The sequence below is a fragment of the Neophocaena asiaeorientalis genome, unplaced genomic scaffold (assembly GCF_003031525.2).
Source record: "Neophocaena asiaeorientalis asiaeorientalis breed wild unplaced genomic scaffold, Neophocaena_asiaeorientalis_V1.1 scaffold16, whole genome shotgun sequence".
NCBI classification, from domain to species: domain Eukaryota; kingdom Metazoa; phylum Chordata; class Mammalia; order Artiodactyla; family Phocoenidae; genus Neophocaena; species Neophocaena asiaeorientalis.
The window spans coordinates 955,151-978,846 of NW_020175446.1; the positions used below are offsets into that span (position 1 = coordinate 955,151).

General features: G+C 42.8%; 1 protein-coding gene across 1 annotated transcript in view; it reads right to left on the bottom strand.

The window, feature by feature from the left end:
* Nucleotides 1-513: 513 nt before the first annotated feature.
* Nucleotides 514-23,696, bottom strand: part of CSMD1 (CUB and Sushi multiple domains 1) — a 1,745,896-nt gene continuing 1,722,713 nt past the window's right edge. Inside the window, exons 61-71 of the mRNA XM_024768064.1 lie at nucleotides 21,334-21,507; nucleotides 20,872-21,045; nucleotides 19,108-19,181; nucleotides 17,934-18,045; nucleotides 15,984-16,163; nucleotides 14,671-14,715; nucleotides 11,663-11,824; nucleotides 7,965-8,077; nucleotides 7,111-7,198; nucleotides 768-900; nucleotides 514-673 (exon numbers count right to left, since the gene is read on the bottom strand). Of these exons, the coding sequence (XP_024623832.1) occupies nucleotides 514-673; nucleotides 768-900; nucleotides 7,111-7,198; nucleotides 7,965-8,077; nucleotides 11,663-11,824; nucleotides 14,671-14,715; nucleotides 15,984-16,163; nucleotides 17,934-18,045; nucleotides 19,108-19,181; nucleotides 20,872-21,045; nucleotides 21,334-21,507 (1,415 nt within the window). The remainder of the gene's footprint in view (nucleotides 674-767; nucleotides 901-7,110; nucleotides 7,199-7,964; nucleotides 8,078-11,662; nucleotides 11,825-14,670; nucleotides 14,716-15,983; nucleotides 16,164-17,933; nucleotides 18,046-19,107; nucleotides 19,182-20,871; nucleotides 21,046-21,333; nucleotides 21,508-23,696) is intronic.

Sequence of the window (23,696 nt, forward strand, 5' to 3'; positions counted from 1 at the left end):
GCTTGACAGCGTATATACAATGGAGAGTGTGTGGAAACCCCGTGTGAATAGTTTATTTATCAGAATCTTAGTCATTCAGAACACACTAGTGCAAAAAATTGTGCATCAAAACTTCTGCAAGAGAACAGCTGAGTGGGAAATTTGCAGATGGCCCTGGGGATGGACCCCGAGGTGAGCTGCGGGTCCCTCGAAGCTCGTCCGGTCTCCGCAGGGACGGCGTGAAGCGTCTGCAGGTGTGTGCGGCTACCAGAAAGGGGTCTTCTTCAAGAGGGCTTTTTTTTTTTTTTTCTCCAGAATATTCGTATTCATGGGGATTGAGAAAAACAAACCAAACCCATACCGCGGTGCTACCGTCTGTCACCGCGCCCGGAGGCCGCCGGGGAGGGGAGGCCGGGGACCGCTCCCTGGACGGGGTCCGTCGGCGGCGGGGGAGCGGGGTGAGGGAGGCCCTGTGGCCCCTGTGGTCCCTGCCGTCCGCGTCGGAGGAGTGGCTATGGGCGGCCGGCCCGAGCGCTACACCACGGTGCACACCGTGTTCAGGGTCGTGTCGAAGCGCACGGCCTTGGCCTCGGTGGGCTTCAAGTTCGTGTCGTACATGGGGTTCTCGAAGGAGGCCTGCCCGTTGCTGCTCTCGTGGCCGGCGTAGCCGTTGTACTGGACCTTCGGCCTCGCTCTGCGGGCGAGAGGCAAGGGGGGGGACGAGCTGTCAGGGCCGCAGGGCCTCAGGAGGAGCCGCGACGCCCGCGAGCGGGGTGTCGCCACGTTACCTGTGCTTGTGGAGGTGAAACGCGAGCCCGGAGAGAACGAGCGCGGAGAGCGGGGCCAGGATGGCGGCCGCGACGGAGCCGCTGCTGGCGCCGCGCTGGGGGCGCGCGGGGTCTGGAGCCGAGCTTCGGGCGCCTGGAAGAGAGAGCAGCTTTTACCCTGCAGTTGGGCCCCGAGCCTGACCGGGGCGCTCTGCGGCGGGCGTGGGAGCGCGTGCACACGGCGAGCGGGTGCGGGGGACCCGCCGGGGCTCCCTTCCGGAAGCCCACCTTCCCGATGGCGAGGACGCGAAGCCCGCTTCCCGCTCGCTGACGCGCAGCGACGCCGGGAGAGGCTCGCGTCCGCACTGCGCGGGGCAAAGGCGCAGTCGCCCGACCTCCCCCGGGGCTGCGGACACCGCGTGCGCGCGGCCGTGTCTCTCTACGGGACGGGCAGTGCCTGCTGTTGCTTCCTGCTCTAAGACACAGCCTCAGCAAGATGTGCCACTGAAGTTACATAAAGAGCCCAGGTCTCTATAAAGAGGGCGTCACACTCATCATAGGTGAGCATCAGGGTGCCATCTCCCTTTATTTGGGTAGATTCCAAAATTCACTACAGAGTTTAGAAATGATCAAAGAATGCAACTCGGTGTTATGAAGCAGGCTTCTATGAGGACACAAAAATATGATTTCTGTCAATTAGAAGGGAAGGCAGGTGTAAACATCTCAAATATCACGAAGGCGATATAATCATTAACGCTCCGTATCTGTGCCATGGCAGATATATGCACGGCATTGAGAAAGATGCAAACATTAAAAATTCTAATCAGAAAGCATTTATTATTGCCAAATAATGCAGTTGATTCTTGAAGAATTTACTTATAAACTGCAATTTGAAATGTATTTGGCTTACTTGCATGGAACCACTCAATGCACGCTTGTGATCAATTATGATTGGGGTCATCTGAATACAGCAGAATTGTTAGAAAGAAGCTGACCTTGTTTTAGAAGTATATTTCCAGAACTTACGGGATGTTTCTTGTTTCTTACTTTTTTTTTTTACAAACCACAGATACAAAGAAACAATCAAATATTTAAAATAATTAAACAGCCTTTTAAAGAACAGTCTTGAATTTTCAAATAAAAACCTAAAAATAATATATTTGTCATCTCCTTCAACAGGTGCAGGATTATGCTACTCCCTGCCACCTTCAGGTCTAATATAAATGCATTTTATCCTGGATGTTGGCACTTTGTAAATTAACCATATCTTTTGGCGATCCTTCTGTATCGGCACATATGAATCAGATTTAATTTTTCATTTCCAGATGCATTCACCAGCTGCCATGCAAGGGGAAAACGCCACATACTGGTTCTCCTCAATCTCAGCATCCAGGTGATGGGCATGTGAGCAGCGTTAAGCCAATGGGAAGCTCCCCGCGGCCCCCAGGCATCGAGTTTGGCACGAGTGATGCAGAGGCTCCTAAGACAGTTTAGAATTGGGTCCTGAGGCTGTGGTGAGGCTGGGGTGGGGTGGGGCTAGAGCCCTGGGGACCCCATCAAGTGCTTCCTGGTGGTGCTTCCAGCTACCACCGGCCAGTCCTGGGGCAGCGCGCAGCAGAAACACACTGCCACCAGGGGTGGCGCTGTCCAGCAGGGAGAAACGCGGTGCTGCTCAAAGGGCTCCAACTCCATGGTTTTGTCGTGAGAGTTAAACGTCAGATCTCCACTACTTAGAACAATGCGTGGCACGTAGCAAAAGTTTCCCAGGACCCACATTTACTAGAATGTAAGTTGCACTACGCCAGGGCAGTTTTTTGGCCAGCTTTCCTCTTGAGTGCCCGGTGCCTACAGTAGAACCTAGAACACAACTGTTGCTCAATATATATTTGAGAAATGAAAAAATGGTACTGTCTTTGGAGTAGTTCAACATCCGATGGTTTCCATAAATTACCATGGCTCATTCTCCCAGTGTTTATAATTCTGTGCATCTCTTTGCCTCATTCTAATAAATTTGTAGCCTGCTTAAATTAACCAAGGCTATTTTCTGTTATCTGCAAATAAGACTATACATTTTTGGCCATATTAGATAGCAGACTTCCAGTTAATAAAATCCTGGATAATGGACCTGCCACAGGAGACCTCACATCATAACACAGGGCAACATAAAAGGTCTTTGTGAATTAAACTCCTGACTTTACTCTGATATTATTATGCTGTCTGGAGCTCCTAGTTAATTTCAATTATTTACCTGTGTTTTAATAATTTAAAGGGTAATGCATGCACATGATATTAATTAAAATGGCATAAGCGGATATCGAAACAAATACTATAAAGACGATGGAAATAAAGGGTCACTCCTTGCCCTTTTACACTAGTTTTCCTCTTTATGATTGACGACGTTTTTGTTTTTGCTTTTGTTTTTGTTTTAGTGTCCTTTTCACAATGTACTGTTAATATATATGATTCTCTTTTCTTACTTTCCTAAAATATGACGATACTATTTACATTTTTTGTATTTGGCTTTTTAAACTTAACCATATATTCGTGAGTTTCTTCCATCTGTGCATATGAATTTAATTGTTTTCACGTGTGCAGCATTCCATTAATTGGCTATGCCAGAATTTATTTAGCCAGTCTACTGTTGAAGAACGTTTAGGCCATTTCTAGGTCTTTTTCTATGACGCCGCCATGAAATTCTTTTTCTACAGCGATACGTCAGCAGAAGTCTGAATATACAGGATAAATTCTAAGCAGTAGAATCACTGCCTAGCAGAATGTGTAACTTGTAGTGTTGCTAAGTCTTCCCTACTTGCTCTCCAAAGTGGGGTCCCAGTTTCACTCCAACTCCTGTCTTAGGAGGCACCTGGATGGCTGTACCCCATCTACCTGCCACCCTCCTTCCCCTTCCCTCTCCACCTCCCTCCTTTCCTTCCATTGCCCCCTCCTTCCCTATTATTATCACTACTCGCTAATAAACCAAACACAGCGTGTAGTTATTTTCTCAGTTCCATTTCTTAAGAATGCAGGTGAGCATCTTTTCACATTATAGGCTGGGCCATTCAGTTTTTTTAAAGAGCATTATTGAAAGAAATTCACATACTGCAGAATTCACCCTTTTAATGCATACATACAATGCAAGGGGTCTTTTACTATTAAAACTTGGGGGTTTTGGTGCCACAAGGATCACCACAATCTACATGAGAACACTGCTGCCTCCCCTGAAAGAAAGTGGTACCCTTACAGTCATCCCTCACCCTCCGTACCCCAGCCTCAGCTTTAGGCAACCACTCACCCACTCTCTGTCTATATACATTCACCTGTTCTGCATACAGCATATAAATGCAATCATACAATAGGTGTTTTCTGGTGAATGGCTTCTCTTACTTAGCGTAATGTTTTCAAGATAATATTCCATTGGGTGGATGCACCACATTTTGTTGCTCCATTCATTAGTTGATGGACATTTGGGTTGTTTCTACATTTGGACAATTAGGAAAAACGCTGGTATAAACATTCGTGTACTAATTTGTGTGTGGACATGTTTTTAGTTCTGTTGCCTATACATGTTGGAGTGGAACTGCTGAATCTTGTGGTTACGCCATGTTTTACCTACTTGAACTACCAGGCTGTTTTCCACAGCAGCTGCACCATTTTTATCAGTACTTTCCCATCAGCAAAGTACGAGCGCTCCAGTTTCTGCACAGCTTTGCCTCCACTGGTTTCTTGTCTTCATGATCCGAGCCATCCTGGTGGGTGTGAAGTGGTTTTGATTTGTGTCTCCCTAATGATTAATGATGTTCAGGATCTTTTCATTTGCTTATTGGTCATTTTTATGTCTTTGTTGAAATGCCTATTTAAATTCGTTGCCAATGTTTTAGTTAGGTTATTTGCCTATGTACTGTTTAGCCGTAAGGGTTTATACATTCTGGACACAAGTTCCTTGTTAGATACATGGCTTGCACCTTCTCCCCTCCTGATTTTGTATATTTGGGGGAGGGGATTCAATTTTAATGGGAAAACCAATTTATTTTTCAGTTTCTTACACAAGTTTTTGCATCAGAGTTAGTTGTCTTTCAAACTAACTTGGTTTAGTGTCCGGTTAATGATAATCACATTTTTTTCCAGTTTATCTACTGACTGGAGACAATTAAGAGGTTGTTTATTTTTAACCATAAAAACAGAGTGTAGCTGTAATTCTTAAATGAACGGTTGTTGTTGAAGTATTACTTAAACATAGACGTTTCTAATTAGTTGAATGGGAGACTCGCTTGTGATTCAAATTATTTTGTGAGGCAAATTGTTTTTCCTGACAATAAGCTCATCATCACACGAGAAGAAAGATTACTTGTTAAAGCAAGCTGTTATTTTGTTAGATTAAAAAGAAATGGGGCAATGCAAAGAAAATTTGCAACAGCAAAGTGACGGTTTGGGTCAGGCTCATTGGATGAGTAAATGCAGACATCCACAGAGTATCCTGCACAGCTTGCTGGGGTGCCTTTAGACAAAATTACTAGAGCGTGTGCATCAGAGAGAAAGGAGGGCAAATAACTACAGGGTTTGGCTCAGAGCAAAAGAAAACTTTACCCATCATTAGTGTTGGTCTATTTCATTATCTCAAAATAATATAACCCCATTTAAAAAATCATCTCAGCCATCGCAGACATTATAAGTTAAAGCTCTTCTATTTAAAAGTTCTTAGCTTGGAAAGGTGGATTTAGAGTATTTTATGATTAAATGTCCCTTTTGGTCAAGTTTTTTGTTTTTTAAGCATGATATTTTACAGGTTGGAATATATTTCCTTTGGAATCCCCTGGTATATTGATAAAAGTTTTCTTTTTAATATTTATGTATTTATTTACTTGGTTGCACCAGGCCTTAGTTGTGGCAGTCAGGCTCCTTAGTTGCGGCTCCAGGTCTCCTTAGTTGTGGCATGCGAACTTTTACTTGCAGCATGCATGTGGGATCTAGTTCCCTGACCAGGGATCAAACCCAGGCCCCCTGCACTGGAAGCGTGGAGTCTTATCCACTGTGCCACCAGGGAAGTCCCCGATAAAAGTTTTATGAAATGAATTCATCAGTGACAATCATCACCAAATATTACACTCGTGTTCCTCTGACAGGTTGTTCTGGCATCATATCCTACATAGCAATATTCCTCTCTATAAAATTAATGTTAGTAGAATTCCGTAAGTAAAGTATAAAGTAGTTGATAACTATTCAGGAGAAATGCGGTGCTCATCTCATTACAAAAAAAAAGAATCTTCTCATCTGTGTTAATAGCAACACAAGTAAAGACATGTGTGAAAAGAGCTTTAGCACAAAGCAAACCCTCATATTGACTCTTAATCTTCACAGCAACCAGGAACTGACTTCTGTACTGAGATTTCAGATGAAGAAACAGGCTCAAGAATATTATAATTCATCCTAGATTACAGAACTAGCACGTAGATGAGGTAAGCTTCACATCTAGCGATTGTTTTTCATACATTTTTCTTGTCGGATTACTGAGACGTAATCAAGTATTTGAGAAAGAGATAAGGAAGGAAGACAGGCATATTTGCCCCGTCTGTCTGTCTAGAGCAAACTTTTTTCTCGTAACTAAGTCGGGAACACCTTTCCACATCAATATGTTATCTTTGTTTCTTTAATGAAATATACTGAATTAAATTGTTTTCTCTTTAAGGTAACACATTGTATAAAATTATTGATGTAAGCCATTTATTTATGATAGATGTGTGAGATACACAGATTATTTCTAATTTCAACTATTTAAAGTAGTCCTGCTGTAGACATACCTGAATATGCAAAAAATAATGGTCACTCTTGTCTGATTAAAAATGTTAGGGATAGAACTGTCGATGAAAGAATACCGTCAAATTGCACACATCTACTCATACACCCACCAAAAAATGAACACCCAGGTGCCTGTTTCTACTGTCCACCCCAAACCATTTTTAAGAAACTCTTGACATTCTCATAGCTAAAAATGATCTTTGTTGTCATAATACATATTTTTGAAGTTAAAGATCTTTTCATATTTGTTGGACATTTTAGTTCGTCTTATAATTTTCTTAAGGTAATGTAGTTTATTCTTTAATTGTGTTTCATCTTTGCTTTTTTCCCTTATTTCAAAATATCTCTTTGTATATTAATTCCATGTCTGGCATATTTATTGCAGCTGATATTGTCTATTTTGCTATTCAAAAGAAGGGTTTTTTTCATCCAGCTGTAAAATATGTGAGTCTTTCCCATCATTTTTGTTTCTGTTTCTTTCAGAGTCATGACCTTTCCGTCACACTCAGCTTAATCATCTGAAGGCCAACCTGATTTATGCTTTGAAAAACAACGTAAGTGCAGAGTGTACCTTGCCTTTCCAGCTTGAACTTCCCAAAATCTTTTCCATGTATGTCACCTTGGAAAGTAAATCCTCCTCTTTCAAGTCCGGATGATACCTGATAACGCATGAAAAGGAAAAACAATGCATAATGATAATCTCTTCTTTTATCATAATATAAATATTATTTCTATTTAGAAAGTAAAGGTTAACTATTTAAAAACATTTGTCATTCCTTCAAGGTACCCACTTATAGTTAGAAATTGAAAAATACAGACATGAACTTCAACTAACAAATAAATTCTCTCTCTTGATCTCAAAAACAGTAGTTTTTTTACAACATATATATAGGTTAAGTACCCTTGGTAAACGGGGACACACATATGAATTACGTCAGAACCTACATTATGTAAAACTCGCTGTGTCACAACTACTGTCTCGTGTACCTCACGTGAGGCCGTTTACCCTCTAGTTAGATGATGAATTAAAGCAGAAGCAAAGGGTTAACTTGCAAGGAAGAAAGTGAAAGGGGCGTCTTAAATCTCTGTTTATCTGGGGATGCTACCCTTCAGAACTTTCAGGGTGGTTACCAGTGGCCTTGGAAAGAGTTTGGTCCCCACCCTTACGGTGGGATGCGGCCTGGATCTAAGCTCTTGGGCAGGAACAGCCCATTTGCTCCTGGCCAGTTTGTTTCTCATTTCAGAGACAGGTTTCTTCCATCATACAATGAAGAGGTGAAGTGGCCCCGCAGCTGGGATGAGGGCCGGCTGAGTTTTCTCTGGGCAGACAGGACCTGACCAGGTCCTCTCGGAAAGGAATCCCCCTTGGCGCCCCCAGCTCTGCGCAGGCGCGGTGATTAGAAAACCCTCCTAGGAAGTACTCACGTAACCATCCAGTCCCCAGTTGTCGTTTTCAAAGTTGCTGACAAAAATATCCACTGGGCCTTTAATTTGAAAAGCTTTCAGAAGTAAGTGGGCCTCTTCCTTCTTGTAAACACCTAGGAAAGGATCAGGGGGTTAATCTTACAACATGGGGATGCTTATGAGTCAGTAATGCAGGCATTTGATCCATTTGATTTGGAATATGGTACAGAGATGATAACGTTTTAAATCACAGAGATTAATATTTTTAAATTTTAGCTTCAGTACTTTTTTCCTAAAAATCACTTCTTATGAAAGTTCTTGTCTTATCTTTAAGTATTATCTATTTCACTCAATTCAACATCTTTACCCCACAGAAAGAACAAAAGTAATATGCATTCAGTTAATTAATTTTTTAAATCCAGTATTTTTTTTTTTTTTTTTTTTGCGGTACGCGGGCCTCTCACTGTTGTGGCCCCTCCCGTTGCGGAGCACAGGCTCCGGACGCGCAGGCTCAGCGGCCATGGCTCACGGGCCCAGCCACTCCGCGGCATGTGGGATCTTCCCGGACCGGGGCACGAACCCGAGTCCCCTGCATCGGCAGGCGGACTCTCAACCACTGCGCCACCAGGGAAGCCCTAAATCAGCATTTTATTCATATTTTACTCACTTCTGAGGACAGGAGTATGTAGAGAAAAAGAGACCATAACCTAGGAGATTAAACTACTGTGTATGAGCTAAACAAGCTACAAGAATATACCGCACAGCACAGGAAACATAGCCAACAGTTTACAGTAACTTTAAATGGAAACTCATCTATAAAAATCTTGAATCGTGGGCTTCACGGTGGCACAGTGGTTAAGAATCTGCCTGCCAATGCAGGGGACATGGGTTCGAGCCCTGGTCCGGGAGGATCCCACATGCCGCAGAGCAACTAAGCCCATGCGCCACAACTACTGAGTCTGCGCTCTAGAGCCTGCGAGCCACAACTACTGAGCCCGTGTGCCACAACTACTGAAGCCCGCGCGCCTAGAGCCTGTGCTCCGCAACAAGAGAAGCCACCGCAACGAGAAGCCCGTGCACCACAATGAAGAGTAGCCCCCACTCGCCACAACTAGAGAAAGCCCACGCGCAGCTACAAAGACCCAATGCAGCCAAAAATAAATAAATAAATTTATTTAAAAAAATATTGAATCACTAAAAAATGACAATTGTGATAAAGACAACTATGTTGAAAAGACACACGGGGAGTTAGTACAAAATTATCATAAAATTTCAACATGGGGAAAAAAATAAATATTTCTAAATCAATATAAAAAAAGAGACCAAAACAATAACCCCAAATATAGCTACTTACACAGATGAATTGCACTTACTAAAATGAAATGAGCAGCAGGGTGGCCAAAGTGTGATGGACATACTTGTGGAGCCCGTGAGACCTTGGGCGTGAAGTGATTGACAGTCACACCTCTTAGCTACTCATGAGCTCCTCGGAATGACTGCTGAGTGGTATTGCCCAGGGGTGTCATGGTGTGGCAAGGGGGAGAATGTGTTTGCAGCTACGGCTAGTTCCCTACTCAGAGGAGGAACTAAATAAGTAAAGAAACAAACAGATATTAAATAATAATAATGAACCCAAATTTCTTCTGTGTAGAGAGGCAGGTTCAAGGGAAAAATCATGGTGTTCGCTTCAGGGACTCCAGCAGTTCATTCCCAGCAACTCCCATTAGATAAGTGAAACTCTATAGGAAGAGTCTCCACTGGCCCATCACACAGTATGGAAGGGGACCCACGGACAAGAAGGACCACCTAAGGACTTGACTTTGGGCTCCATCATGTCCACCATCAGCAGCTCTGTGTTTCTGGCATCCAGTTTAACCTCTAAAACTCTGAACCCCACTTCTATATACTATCAGCAGAAATAAACCATGTATTAGGCAACTTTTACGGTGATGAAATGAGAGCACTCAGCAGACCACCAGGGCCCCAGCTGGCCCTCCGTGGACGTTAGTTTCCCTCCTTCCTCCACAACCCCTCCTCATGAGAATGCACGTGGCAGGTGGACTTATGTCCACTTGGGACTCAGCCAGAACAACCCTTGATCCACCCGCTTTCCCAAATCCAAACCAGAGATTTCCCAACACTCATCCACGGACATCAGTTGCATCAAAACCACACTAGAGCCTTTTCTTTGGGAAAAAAAAAAATCCAAACTCCACGAAGAGAAATAATATCTAAAGGAGATGGGTGAGCCTAAGAAATCTGAATGTTTTACAAAGTCTCGGTTTGTTCTGACACAGAACTAGACTTGAGCACCTGGTCTAAATCATTTATACATTCACAGGGTCAAGACGCAAAGCAATTTTCGGGCTCCCGGACCACGAACTCATAAATATGTACCTGTTTAAAAATCTTGGAGTGTGAATTATTTTTCTTTTCCTAAATCCAGAGTATGTGTACCATTTTTAGATGTTTTCCCATCCAAGGAAGCAGGAAAGTGAGGCGTGAGGGCTGGGGAGAAGTCCTGACCTGCCCTCACACTTCCTAGAGATGAATCCGTGTCTGTCTAGTAACCAGTGAGTGTGCGGGTGCCATCAGGGGCCCCTTGGGGTTCAGAACCAGTGCTGGGGCTTGTGGACAACTCAGAGTCTGATCCCTTCAGGAGTCAGTCTACAGAAAAAGACACATGGTTGTCAGAAGTGAGATAACTGAAAAAACAAAACGCACTAGATTCAGTCATGAAGGTAATTCTGTGTCTTATTGGTTGAGAGCCTGGGCTCGAGATTCTAATTGCTGAGATTCTGATGGCAGAGCTCAAATCCTACTTCTGTCATATCCACTTAGCAAGGCCACTGAATTTCCCTGAGTGTCTCTCTTTTTTAATCAGCCAAAAAAAAAAAAAAAAAGGGTTTGATAAGAATACACCACAAGGGCTTCCCTGGTGGCGCAGTGGTTGAGAATCTGCTTGCCAGTGCAGGGGACACGGGTTCGAGCCCTGGTCTGGGAAGATCCCACGTGCCGCGGAACAACTAGGCCCGTGAGCCACAACTACTGAGCCTGCGCCTCTGGAGCCTGTGCTCCGCAACAAGAGAGACCGCGATAGTGAGAGGCCCGCGTACCGCGATGAAGAGTGGCCCCCACTTGCCACAACTAGAGAAAGCCCTCGCACAGAAATGGAGACCCAACACAGCCATAAATAAATTAATTAATTAAAGACTCCTTTTCCTTGTACAATTCTCACCCTTAAAAAAAAAAAAAGAATACACCACAAGACGGATGTAAGAACGAAAAGGACAGTATGTATATAAAGCACTTAAAATAGTGTCTGGCATATAAATCAGAGCTATTGCTCTATTAACTGAGATACATCAATAAAAACTCACCAGGAGCAAATGAGTTAAAAGAGAGAGAGAAAGAGAATAGCAAAAGAATGAATTCTGGAGACATGAATATCTGGACATAAATCTTACATCTTTGACTTAAGACGATCTGTGTGTCACCTTGAGCTCATTAATTCACTTTTCTGTACTGGTTCTGTAATCTTTAAAATGAGACAATAGTACCACCCCGTCATGGTTACTGAGATGATCCAGTGAGATGCAGCAGATGCAAAGCCAAGGTAACGTTAACCAGCACTTAACGCGCGTTGGCGCCCTCTCTGCGAGAAGCAGGAGGGTCTGCCCGTGCTCACATCCGGGCTACTGAAACCCCTCGGCACCTACCTGCCAACTTCAGCTCCCCCTGGGCGGCTTCAACGAAGGTTGCATTCACCTTGCTGCTTGTTGCGTTGAACCAGTCAACAGTTAGGGTTGCAGGCTGTCTTTTCCCTAAATATTCGTAATATCCCTTCCACACTGAATGGATGAAAAATACATCTGAAGGAACTGTGGGGGAGAAAAGGTGACTGTTAGCACCCACAGAAAAATTCCACTTGGATATCCTAATACACAGAAGGTATAACGTTCATTAAGACAGCACAGCAGTGACAGTGATGGAGACAAAGATGGTCTATCTGCGTGTCCCTGCACAGCAGGGGTGAAAATCACATGACCCGAGCAGGGAGCAGGGACAGTACTGTGAGATGCAAATACACATCTGTCACCTGGTCGGAAAAACCTTGTAGATGCCAGCGCACACCTATTTTACCAGGTCTGGCAAGGCCAGAGTGCAGGGTGAATTGGGACTCCTGGTATTAGGTTAGATTGTATCAGGCTTAATAAATAAATTAAACTGACCTGGAAAATCACTACTGACACTTCATTTAGTATCTAAGTCTACTGACTTTGGAAAGACTTAGGAGGCTCAGAAGTGACAGCATCTGTCAGGAGCCTCCTGCCCTCAAAAAGCCTGCATTTCAAAGCACCACCATGACTGCACAGACCCAGCGTATGAAGACAAAGATGTTTTATTTCTTGAGGTCTTTATTTTGTAAGTAGAGCCAATCTCTCATCTCTCTCTTCTACTCTTTAATCTCCTTATAAAAAATAGTCCAGTGTTGGTAAGAAAGCTAGATTAAATGATGTCAGATGGCATCTTTTAAGTTCAGAAACAAAAGGCAAAAAGTCTTCTTAAAACATTACAAGTCATCTGGGACAGGAATTCTTGCAAAGATCATTGAGCTATTCTCTCTTTTCACTGGTTAGAAAAAAATTGTTTTTCACATTTCTGCTAATAAATATGCATAAAATCCTGATACTTTTACAATATTGATATAAAATTTTACAGGGTAATTGAGATAAATCTACATCAATGACGCCACTAAATTCCTGTTTGCTTTTTGTCTCATGATGTGTGTAAACTGTTTAACTGGACAAGATCCACCATGAGTGGAAGCGGTCAGAACATACTGTTGGGCTTCCTAGGTAGAAGGAAAGATTTGTGTCTCCCTAAACATATTTGTGTCTCCCTAAGCACTTATGGCAACACGTGAGGAGGACAAAGCAGAGTGTCCCTTTTCTTTCCAGTCCCATTGGCCATTGCCCGTCTTCCCAGACAGGCTGACCCTGTAAGACGTCACCTCGTGACAGAAGAGTCGGAGAACAGATGTCATCACTTCCTATGGCTTTGATGGACCCAACTTCCTAATAATAATAATTTTAAAAATTGAATAAGTTTGAAGCGGAGCTATGACACAGGCATCTGACAGAGTTGCTGATTGATCAGTGACACTGAACGCCCGTCGTCAGCGGCGTCACTGAGCCACACTCTTAATCAGCAAAGCCCAAAGTGCCTTGTCAGCCTTTTCTAAAATAAACAGCCTTTAAAACAACGTCAAGATTGTTTTCCCTAATCAGAACGCATACACTCAACTGGAGCTGTGAATGCACTTGTTTGGGCCTCGCACTTAGGTCCCTCTCGTTGGTGGATCCGAGTGGGTCGGCCTGGCCGGTCTGCCCAGTGGCTGGTCTGTGTCCCGCTGTGACCATCGGGGACGTGGAAGATGATCTTTTCGGGTCTCTGTCCTCTGAGCTGTGGCTGGTGGTTTGCAGTGTGCTGTAACCACCGACAGGGGAGGTGCTGGATTGTGCCTCCTAAACAACGACCCCCGTTGAGTCAGCACTTCCCTTCAGAGAGGGTAAGGCACGCTGACGGGGTGCATGCAGCTTCAGAAAGAGCCTGCAGACTTTTCACGACCACCGCAGCAAACAGAACAGGACAAACACACCACCAGCACCAGCACCACCAGCACCACCACCACCGACTGTGTCGTTTTATTGAAGAAAATGTTGCCTCTATAGAGCATTGATTTCTGTATTTGAAATGTATAAATAACATTTACATAGAATACTCCAGAAGCTTTTTTTAAGGTAGATTTTATACTTCACGGTGTACATTGGATGGATTCCTTTGACTATGCTGGAACTTTTTGCCTCATCTAAGAATTAAATGCAAAACCCAGCACTGTGACTTAACTACAGCATTCCACATACTCTTTCCACCTTTGATCCTGGAACGGAGCTTTATGTCTGAGAAGCAAGTGCGAAAACCTGAGTAAGGAAAACACCAGAAAAGGGACCTTATATATTTATAAATGTTTTCTGTTTCTGTTAAATTTTTTTTTAAAGTTTGACTTACATTATAATTTGGGGACACATCGTATTGTTTAAATATTCTCTAAATTTATAACATAGACACAATAGGCCAGGTGATTTGGAGTAATGAACATCTTCGTTAGGAAATAAAACTGCATCTTTCCCATCTGCTATGGCATGCATTAAGCAAGGTACCACACACAACAAAAAGCGATAATTAACATATTCGGAGGCAGAGGATGTCTGAATTACGGAGATACTTGGGGGAAAAAATGGAGCCCCGCATTTGAATTGCTGGAATTCACAGCTGATGCTGTCATAAAGCGTCCTTTACTGTAGCTTCCTCGTTTGGAGGAAAGAATCACAACCCTCTTTATAAGGCTCTCCATTATACCACATTCTGGGTCAATATTTGATGTCCATTTCTGCCTACAAAATGCCTAAGGCACCTTTTAATAAAACAGTGTGTGACAAGGACAAAGGTTTTCCTTTTAAGTATTGTTCCGTTAACAAGCCATAGTCATGAGAGAAAGAGGAATCTGTGTAGGCTTGGTGTTTTAAATAATTGAAACATTAACTTGTCCATCGACTAATGGAATCAGAAATTTGCATGTTAAAATTTGTTTCACTGTACAGAGTATAGTAGAGAACAAATCACTTTATTTGATTTAAATCTATAACTGTTCTGGTATACAAACCTGGAGTTTTAGTAACTGTTTCATTAACTTCTCTCACTCCTTTACCTACAAGTAAAAAGACAAATTATCACTTTCAAAAAACATTTATTTTCGAATAAGTTTGAAAAAATGTCAAATTGAAGCAATGTTCCTTTCTCCAGATTTCTTGAATGCACAAAATAGGAATATCTTACACATATCCATTTTAAACCCTTATATTCACAGCAGAATATCCTTTGCTTTTGTGGGAAAACTGAGTTTCGTAGTGGAAATCAATCTGGATCTGACATGCGCATATCCATTTAGTGTGTTACAACAGAGAGCCTTGTAAATGAGGGTGTTTATACCCCTTTGTCACTCCTGTTTGGAATCTACTGCCCCCAACTGAAAGGTAATATACAAAATCACTACGACTTCATAACCCTTCTCAGGTTTCCAGGTCCCCAACCCAATCAGTGAACTCACAAGTTAACAGTCAATAACATCAAAATATCTCCCTGCAGAATGTTTAACTCGGTCTATCAACTTAGATTTAACTCATAATCTCTTTGCTTTTATAGTTTTGTATCAAACTACAAATTATCACTTTTTTAAAGTGTGTATTTTGCTATTTCTGAGAGAGAGGGGCAAGGGAAACATAAGTGTCTTTATTCCTAACGTGAGAGCTACAGACAGGCTCCAGGAAACTAAAGCTAAGGGCACAGGCTTTATCACACTCCGTAATTTCTGTCTGCGCTGCTTGACTTGCATGAGTAAGCAGGGTTTGGAGGAGAACCTGAACGGTTAGCTGCCGTCAAATCTGACTCAGGTATTACTCTTATTTGTCAATACACAAGTCTGTGAGTTCACTAATGCACCATTTCCGTGTTATTGCTTTTGTAATTTTAAAAAGCAGAACCAATGTCAAGAACACATAAACTTATATTTCACCACCAAACAGCTTGTAGTCTCAAAAATAAGACTTAATTTTATACATTCACCAATATTTGGTGATATTTGCCCATTTTCATTAAAGAATACATTTTCCAAAAATAATACTGTATATTTTTCCTTTTAACTCAAAATGTGTTTCTCTTTGGCTTAAAATGTGATTTGCAAATAATGAAATCTGCATATCTCCTTAGTCTGTGCCACTACTGTAGCCAACACTGACTACACACATGTTTGCACACACACAGCTCACACACATTAAGCATGGATTTGGTCGGGGTGACGGACATTGCTTCCAAGATGCTATTTCTTGTGGGTCTTAAACCTGGACACTAGCCTGATGGGCAACTGACACTCATCCTTGCTCTGCAGGGACCCACTTTCACTTGTCACCAGTGACTTACTTTTACAGACAGGTGACTTCCCTGTCCATTTCATGTCCGCTTTACACGTCCTGTGCTCAGATCCACCCGCGAGGAAGAATCCCGGATGGCAGGTGTACACTAAGGTGTAACCGAAAGTGGGGAGGTCGATGGCCCTCACGTCCGCGTGGGCTGGCGTTTCAGGCTGGCGGCAGGCGTGAGCTGAAACGGGATTTAGTCCATTAGTAGTCCACTGTAGCCTTAGCATATGTGTCTAAGGAAATACAGCAAAAAAATTGGAAATGGCTATGAAATCAGTTTACCATTTAAAACTGAGAATACAGGAGCTGTACATATCACCGACATTCTGGTCTCTGCAGCTTTCAGCACAACAAAGCCTTGGTGTTTGCCAGCTCTCTCTCTCTCTCTCTCTCCCTCTCTCCCTCTCTCTCTCTCTCCCTCCCTCTCCATCTCCCTCCCTCTCTCTCTCTCTCTCTCCCCCCTCCGCTCCCTCCCTCTGCTTGCCCTCCTCCTTCTCTCTCACTCCCTCTATCTATCCACCTATCTATCTATTGATATCTATCACCTATCTATCTATCTCCTTCTCTACATATATGTGTGTAATTATGTGTAGAAATTTAGAATAGAAATCATAGCTTTAAAATAAACACTTCTAAAAAATAAAATAAAATAAACACTTCTGACATACTATTAATATAAATAATATGTTAAATTTTACTAAAAGAGCAGTACTTTAAACTAAACACATACACATTAAAGTGTATTTTTAAATATGCTTTGAGTTTTGTCCAACGGCAACTAGAAAATTTACTGCTCAGTTAAATGAATAATTACTTTTGTTCAAAATTCGATGTGTGTTTAGAAAATTAATTGAAATATAGATTCTTATTATCTTTAAAAATATCATTTATTAGTAAATAAGGTTGTAATGTTTAGATCTCAACTTATTCTTTATAAAATGCACAGTTATGTATCAAATAAAGGACTTGGCCGATTATTATAAGTTTACATTATTAAAATCATGAATGCAATCATTTTAAGTATCCTAATATTTTGCACTTCAGTAAACTTTCAAGGTAATGAAGACCTACTCCACACACAAACACACACACATATGTGTATATACACAGATGTGCATGTGTATGTATCAATATAATAGCTCTCTATATAATACCCCATATATAATTTGAGTAGAGATTCAGAATAGAGATGATACCTTTGAAATAAATATACATCTGATAATACTGATACATAAATACACAAAAATCACACCTTATGTACTATTAGCAGATTTTTGTATAACATTGTACTTGTCTTTATATCTAACCTAGTAAGAGATACTACGTTGCACTAAATTGGTAAAGGATGAAAAGTTGATTACTAATCATTCATACAACATTTCTCCTAATTCTCATGATTAAGTCACAGAATAAAATTTGGTCCTAAGTAACTATTTGAATGATCGATTCATATATAGACTCCGAAAGGAACACTTCAAACATTTCCATTAATATGCTGACGTATCACATGATCTCTAATAACCTGAGATGAACATACTAGGAGAATAATAGCACAAGTCGGTTTTCTCCTGTGAATGTTAACTATGTTATCCACCGATCTTTGGTTTGGGGCAGTTTCTCAGACTTAAGTGCCTCGGTATCACCTGGAGGGCCTGGGAGCTACGGACTGGACCCCTCCCCTCTTCTGCACTCCACCCTCCCCTGGCCCCCAGAGCCTCAGGTCCCGCGGGTCTGGATGGGATCTGGCTCAAGATTTGCATTTCAGCCAAACCCCAGGTGATGCTGCTGCCGGTTCCAGGGGATCAAACTTTGAGAAACAGGAGTTTAGGGAACTGAAAATAATCAAACAAACAAAAATAAGTTCCTCATTATTTCCCGGGCAGGTAAAACACTCCCCAGCTGCTGGAGAGTAGACAGGTCCCTGCCGACCTCGAGCAGGGGTCGCACTTACGGATGCACTCTGTCTGGATGCCGCTCCACGTCAGGTTCGCCAGGCAAGTTCGCGTTGTAGAACCTTGAACGTGGTAACCTTTTCTGCACCGGAAAAACACCATGCTTCCAACCTGGATGGGAAACCCAGTGAGGAACTGCTGAAACCAGGGGGGACCAAAACTTGGGTTTCTTATGGTGAGTCAGTGAGAACGACACACACATGTAGTATATTCCAGTGTTCCGATATATTTGGCCCTACATGTCTATATGCCAGAAGATGTTACCTGAGCCTTCAAGGCCACATGTGAGCCCCAGTATAAAATGTGCTGGCTTTAACCTACGTCCTTGGCAGGGCGTATGAAGGCCATCAGGAAGGGGCCAGTGTGCATCAGGGCCAATCAAATGAGAACATTTTAAGTTTCAGGAAAAACAGGGAGAAGTGGCTGAAGAAAAAGGACTTTTATTCTGAATTATTCTAAATTATTAAAAGGACTTTTATTCTAAATTAACAGGACTTTTATTCTAAATTAACAGAGTGTGCATATTTAGCTCTGGCTTTCAAAGCCATCTGATCAGAGACCCCTGAAGTCACTCGATTACTTAAGATGGTTGAAACATTGTATTTCAAGCTTCATTACTTTCCATCTTTAGGTATTTCTCCAATATTCGTGTTAATGTACTTTTTAGTTAAAAAGTCAAATGAACATTCAAAATATTCAATATTGAGCATGCTGACCACTCTTAGAGTTATGAGAGATCATACAGAGAAGCGATACCATACAGGAACCCTAGACTACGGGGCCTGAACACATTTTCTTCTTCTGTTTTTGTCTCTAGAATTTAATACTATCCACCTATTCTATCAGGTCACCAAATGGGGTCTTTTTATTTGTAGCTCTTCAGTGGCAAGTCACCCTGCTTTGAGATTTGCTGTGTCAGTTCAGCAGACAAAAAATAAAAAAATATGCCTGCTTTCAAATAGAAATTAATACAGCAGTTAATACTGTGTAAATAAAATACATACAGTTATCTCAGTGTTGACAGTTAAAATAACAAGCAGACATCCTCTCTGAATGGATTTTGTTTGGGCAAATATAACTTGAATCAAATACGGTACATAAAAACACACATATGTTTAAGTATCAGTTTCCTTTCAACGTAGAGAAAAACATGGTGAAGTAAAAATGGAGAACCTCGTATCCTCTTGAGCTATTCTGTATTCCAAACTGTGGGGTACCGGGGTCTGGGCAGGTGTTGTGAGCGGGATCTGAAATTCACAATTGAAACAAAAGTTAGAGAACCAGGTGTGGTTATTACCGGGATTCTAACGCTTTTACTAACAGGTCTCATGAAATTCAGAAAATTGTGTTTTGTCAAATGTGCAAGACGTTTTGCACAAAAGTTTAAAATTAAATTGCTCTTTTTGCCTTTTTTTCAGATATTTCTTTAGATATTAATTTTTAGTGCTTTAGCAGACTCTGAATCGCTCTGCGTATTATTTTCTATATCAGAATAAGCACATTCTTTTCCATTCTCTGGTTTAATATTTCTCTGCTGATGTATTGGTTGGCTAATAGTACATTATCCTCAATAATTATCTATTATGATCATTTTTTAAGGATTTAATTAATTACCATCTCCTTTGGCCATATATTACATTACTCCAAATGTCCTGAATTAATTTTCTTCAAGATTTCAAAATGAGGCGTATACTTAATGCTTAGAAACAGAAGCATATAGTAGACCAACAGTGATAATCTTCCAAAAAATGTAGTATTTCCGCCACCAGCGAGCACTTCAGCTCTACTACGGCTGTTCTCCACTGCTAGTGGGAAAACAAAATTGATAACTCTTTTTAAAAAGTATGTTTTCAAGAGAAACTAACCTATCAGGGGAAGAAAAACATTTTTTTAAAAGTTTTTCAGAAATAGCTATAGTGTAAAGCAATAGTTTAAACCAAGTGGCAGTAAACATTAACTAGAAAAGGCAGTGCTTCAATGAAATTATTTCTAACACTGTATTTTTTTTTGGCTCCTGAATATGTATTTTTTCCTGAAAAAATCATTCATAAATTAATATACAAAAATGTACATACACATGAGTAAATAATGTAATGACAAAGGACTATTTTTCGTAAAAAGTGTTTTTTAAAACATCTTTAGATTTCAGTGCAAAAATGTACCCCTGGCACCTCTTAAGTGCCACAAGAGCAAGCTCAAAAAACCTATTAAGCAGATATGATTTAATTTCTTAGAAAACAACCAAGGATATAAATCATTAATTGCTTGCTACGCATCTTGTGCTCAGGAGAGCTGGGCGAGCAGAATGACCCTGGCCATCACCTTGAGTCTGCAGGAGGAAAAGAGGCTCTGAGTGGAGAATGGAGGATTCAGGTCTCTGTACTGCTGACGGAGTGACTTTTGACCACTGTAATTGCTACCTGAACCCTTTCTATGAGACAGAGATTAGGTCTAAAAATGAGGGGTTAGGTCACATACAGAGTGTCTTCTGACTTGAAGTTTCATTTTCACGTTGGAAAGTCAACAGAGCACGAGTGTCCCTGCAGCCCTCTCTACCGTGGCCAGCGGTGCAGACAGTTTAGTGGGGGACAGGGGGACAGGAAAGCAAAGGCTCAGGTGTCCCTCTGGTGCCACAGCAATAGTGGCAGCTTCCGCAAAGCGCTCTTCCCCCTAAAGAACGTGGCTGTTGGTTGAGATGGGCAGGAGATAGAGGGACTGGGGTAAGAGAACAGACTCTGGGAGCGATTTTTAAACGACTCCTAACATGAACTGCCAACTCAGTTGTCACGATTTGAGAGGCTGTCCATCAGTGTAGCCGATTAGCGCCTACGCAGAGCATTACCTATAAGAACGTTATCTATGTGCCCACAAATGGTCCAGTTTTAAAATGAAATGTCCTCATCCCCAAGCCCCTCAGGGCTGTCATGTCATCAGTACCGATGCAGGTGGGCTGTGTGCCACTCCACGTGCCATCCGCTTGGCAGACTCTCCGTGATGACCCCACCAGGATGAAGGGAGATCTGCACTGGAAGAAGACTTCAGATCTATAGGTGAAGCTTTTCCCACTGAGTCGTCCCTCAGCAGGAGTGCCCGGGTCTCCACAGAACACAGCTGTAGAAAACAACCGAGACGTCGGTTCGCATTCTGTGTCCCTGGATTAGCTTAACCTACTAAACTTGTTTAACTAGTTTCCATTAAATCTCTAGGTATCACTATTAAACCAACAAATGATGAAAAGAACAGAATCTGCCCTTGGGCAGTGTAGTCTCAAACTGGATTTTTTACCTATTGTAACGTGGCTATAAATCACGCAGGCTCTTTTCCTCAGACTGTAACCGAGGGTGTGCATGTTGGTGATTTGCAAATGAGACCGGGAGCCGGTTCTCCCAGAGGACTTACGCAGGCATTGGGGGACCTCTCCTTTCCACACGCCACGGCCTTCACAGGAGAGGATGGCGGGGTGAGAGAGCTGGAAGCCCTGGGCGCAGCTGTAGCTCACACTGGCGCCCCAGCGTAAATCTGATCCTTCCACTTTCCCATCCTGAACTGGAGGAGGTTGACCACACATGACAGCTGTTTCCAGAGAACACATGGGATTCAACATTCTAGAGTTTGCACCACAACCATAATGCACCAAGGACTAACATTTTAATTTTACCTGCGTTGCAAATGACATCTACAAAGGGCTGAATTTTTTAATAGATTATTGAGAAAGTAAATCAAAATAATAAAACTTTTCTCCAATATTTCTTCATTAATTTAGATCAAGTCCATAAAAGCCAAGCAAAGTCAAAAGATATCACACTGTAAAAGAAAGTGTGGGATTAAACACAACAGTCTCAATATGTATAAGACCAAGAAAGAAAGAAAGACTGCTGTTCGATTTATGTCTTTTTATGTTGTTTACCAGAGACAAATCCAGTCAGAACGTGGTCCCATGACATGAGTACAGACTTTTGAATTTATATATACAGATGGTAAGAATTTCTCCCTCTATCTGTATTTTTTTCTTTATATAAAGATAGCATATAATTTCCAAAAGACATAGTCTGTTGATCCATTTGCTGAAGAATTAAAAACCAGTGACTGCATGATTGAAGAAGATTCTGTAAGAAACCACTTGCCAGGGTTTTATCACAGTCTAGGAGCTTCGGGCCAGAACACAGTTCTCACGAGTGACTCCCCAGCTGGTGCTGGCATCCACCATTCCCACTCTAGCCATTATTCTAAGATGCCTTGTCTAAAAGCTTCCCTGAAGATCCAAGCGCTCCTAGACTTTTCACATTGGAGGAGGTTTGCCAATGACAGTCCGGGCAGCAGGAGGCAGCAGGAAGGAAGACTCACCTATATTCTCTCACCTGCAGTTTCCCATGGGCATTCGCACGCGAGAAAGACACACAGACCCAGAACCATTCATGCACAGCCGGAAGCTGGAAATGGGCCCTTCTCTTGCCATTCAACCTTCTCTCTGTCTATTCAGCAAATATTTCTGGAGAATCCCTATGTGAAGATTGGGGGAATGTGTCTCTAGACAGATGACGTCAAGCGGCAAGGTCCCCGGGTGGGAACGGTGACGAGTGACATGGTTCCACGGAGGGGAGGACGAGGGCGGCCAGCGGGAGAAGAGTTCAGGCGGAGAGAGAGGTCTCTTCTTCAAGGGCCTGGCTGGCCAGGGAACTATTATTAACGCAACAGATCCTAAACAGAGGGACAGAGACCCACACAAACATATGAAGTCCCAGGGACCTGACAATGTATGGACAAGTGCCATCAACAAGCTCATGTGGCCGCAACAGTCCCAACACAACTGTGTGAGCTTCATTACACATCCATGTAATACCTGCTCCACAGCAGAATCGTATTAGTAACTGCAGATGGAAAGAAGGGTGGAAGACAGGGGCCCTCCAGTGGGAGGAAACCAGGGCGCGCCCAGAACCGCCCAGGCCAGGAGGGTTGGAAGCACTGCCGCCAGGGTGCGGAGGTCTCACCTGAGCCTCACAACAAGCTCTACACAGACTACCTGTCCTTCAGAGCCCTCTGAGCATGGCGCCTTCCTCACTAGGGTTTCCTGCTGCTCCAGCTCTCAACTCACGGTTTTTATCTGTCTGCCGTCTAATGAGGAGTCGGACACCCCTTTTTAATACCCTCCCCTCTCCCTTCCCCTCTGGCCCAGCTGACAAGAGCCCCCAGGCTCCCTCTGGTGTTGCTGCAGAGCCCTAACCGTGCAAATCCAGCCCCGGTACAGCTGTCACTCCCCTGCCCCCCTGCTTCCCTCAAGCCATGCAGACACCTTCCGCCGGCTCTGCTCCCCCTGGAAAGTCTGCTGTCCAAGTCGTAAATCTTTCCATTACCATCTCCACACCATGTGGCATCCTTAGTCTCCGCATCCAAAGCCCACAGAACATCACACACTGACAACCTCTGCCCCTCTTCTGCCTTATTTGATGATGGGCTTCTCTCTCTGACCTGACTCCACGTTCCCGTGGTAACAGTCCCCATGGTATCTGCCACAGACTTAACACGGCCACGTTCGCCAAGAGAGAGCAAAGCTGGGGTTCACAGCACAGACTCCAGAGGGAGTGTGACTGCCAATGAACCCTGATGTCTCCAGGCCCTGATCTGTGATCCTGAGCATTTACTAAAACTCTCTGTGAGTCAGCCTCCCGTCTGTAAAGCCGAGATTAAAGTATTAAGAAAATGAAGTGATTTAATATTTGCGAATGAGTTTACAAGAATGCCTGGCCCATAGAAGGTCTACATAG